This window comes from Castanea sativa, chromosome 11, assembly GCF_040712315.1.
Source record: "Castanea sativa cultivar Marrone di Chiusa Pesio chromosome 11, ASM4071231v1".
Classification (NCBI taxonomy): domain Eukaryota; kingdom Viridiplantae; phylum Streptophyta; class Magnoliopsida; order Fagales; family Fagaceae; genus Castanea; species Castanea sativa.
This window is the reverse complement of record NC_134023.1, coordinates 39,944,972-39,947,272: the sequence shown is the minus strand read 5'-3', so window position 1 is coordinate 39,947,272 and position 2,301 is coordinate 39,944,972. Positions and strand designations below refer to the sequence as shown.

Sequence of the window (2,301 nt, the reverse complement as noted above, 5' to 3'; positions counted from 1 at the left end):
TTTAACTCGAGTCTGATAGACTCGAGTTCAACGGCACAAAAAAAAATTTCTCACAGATCTCGAGTCTTTGAGACTCGAGATTTACACAACAGTGCCCAATCCGCCAGACTCGATTTCTACCGGAATCTCTCTAAGTGTTTCTGGCCTTACCTGGAAATGAGGGAAAAACAAAATCCCAGTGGACGAGAGCTTTTCTGTTTTGAGACCGTGATCAGTGAGCTTTTGGTGCTCTTTCGCGATGCCGTCGACGAATTCCGACATGGCGGCCTTTTGACGGTCCCTCTCGTCGGTGGACTCGCTGCGCTGATGGCGGCGCTTTCGGTCCGGTGAGCGAGTGTGGGACCGCGTGTGGCGCGAGGTTCGCGTGCGGTCCGGTGTACGGGACCTCTTGCTGCGGCTAACTCGGTCTCGGTCTCGGTCTCTGTCGCGGTCACAGTCGCGGTCCTCCTTGTCTCTCCGCCTCTCTCTGTCTCGCTCTCTGTCTCTGTCTCTGTCTCGATCTCGGTCTCGGTCTCGGTCTCGGTCTCGGTCGCCGATGGGTTTTTCTGCCGCCGATGAGATGCGGTAGAGGGTTTGGGGTTTGAAGGAGATGGAGCGTCTGGGCGTCTGGGCGCTGGGACAAGCGAGTTTCAGAAATTGATGAAAATGATGATAAAAGCAAATCGAGTTTCAAAAACTCGATTTCAACGTGGTTCCACGTGGATTTTTCTTCCACATCAGCTACCACCACTTACAAATCGAGACTTAAAAACTCGAGTTTTATCTAGGAACTCGAGTTTTAGACACTCGAGATGCTAGTTTTCAACATTGTTTTAAAACGTGGCAACTAACTAAATTTTTTAATATTTAATGTTATTTAAAAATAAAATTCCAGTTATTTACTTCAATATTATATGCTCACCACGAACTGGTTAATAAGATCCCACATTTGTTCTGTCAAGTAAAACAAGGCTCTCCATGAAAGTGGCTACATATGAAGGATGTTGAATATCCAGATCTTTCTTCTCTTCCAGAGTTTCAGTGTCAATTAAAGCATATGTCAATCCCTGCCTCTCTAATGGATCATTTTTGTAGCCAACCATAAGTGAACCATAATCGGTCAAGCAAATCCAACAAGCTTCCCTTTCAAATGGTATAACAAAAAGTTTATTCCAAGACTCAACCACACCATAGTCTCTCATCACCCATATGGAGTATTGGAAGCCAGATCGTCCAATGAAAGCCAGTTTCCCCCTAAATGATGCAATACATGTTCTTTGAAGAGGTGGTTCATATATAGAAACATCAGGCACTGCTAGCTTTCTGAATTTCTCACTATTGACATCAAATGCCATAATATCTTCATCTTTAACATATGGCATCCAGTGCAAAGCTCCACTAACCAAAGGAATTGGAGAAAGCATACCTTTACAGAAGGTTACATTTGTTGTCACCGAAATTTCAACCCTTCTCCATGAATCTGAACTTAATGTGTATATCCCAATCTCATATGTAGACAAAAAGCTATGTGAAGTCATAACAACCTTATAGTCATTATTTTCTGAACAATAAGCAAATCCAAGTGTAACATTGTTTAAGTTTCCCAAGCAAGTATGAGGCAACTTCTTGAATTTTCTAATGCTAGGGTTCCACAAATATATAACATTATTGGAATCAGCGAGACACAATAAGCCATTGCACGAACCAACCATTTGAGTACAATTAGAAGATAAATCAAAAGGAATTTCAATCTCAGAAATCTTATCAAATGTGTGGCCGTAAGCAACTGTACATATCGATGTTTTAGGGGGGAGAGAAGGAGGAGAAGGAGAAGACATTGAAGTAGAAAAAGATATCACACGACGTGCTTTCCATGACGCCATGTGTATGATATAACCATTCCCATCTTCATAGGGATCTTTGTTGTTGTGATTAAGGTGGGTGGAGATGAAATAGGGAGTGGTGATTGAGGAGTCCCAGGACTTGCAAACACACCTGAATCTCGTCACTGATTTCACAGGTAGTCTTCCCAGAATGTTCAATATGATGTCGTACGGGAGATGGTTATTCTTGCGTCGGAGAATCAGTGGTTCTCTCATTTGGGACATGTTTTCTTCAACACGAGAGAGAGAGAGAGAGAGAGAGAGAGAGAGAGAGCAAGGAATACTTAAATTGGAATACCAAAGTAAGATGGAAACAGGTTTTATATTAGAATTTAGGAGTACTTTTTAGTTTTTATTACTTGCGCCTTACCTTTCTTTTTTCGGGATTCTTTGATATTTTTTTAAGATACAATGCTATTTTGGTTCCTATATTTTCGGA

General features: G+C 42.0%; 1 protein-coding gene across 1 annotated transcript; it reads right to left on the bottom strand.

Annotated features, from left to right (window-relative positions):
• Positions 1 to 911: 911 nt before the first annotated feature.
• Positions 912 to 2,087, bottom strand: LOC142615201 (F-box/kelch-repeat protein At3g23880-like). Its single transcript, XM_075787912.1, has one exon. The coding sequence runs from the start codon at positions 2,085 to 2,087 to the stop codon at positions 912 to 914; it is 1,176 nt and encodes a 391-aa protein (XP_075644027.1).
• Between the last annotated feature and the right edge of the window lie 214 nt (positions 2,088 to 2,301).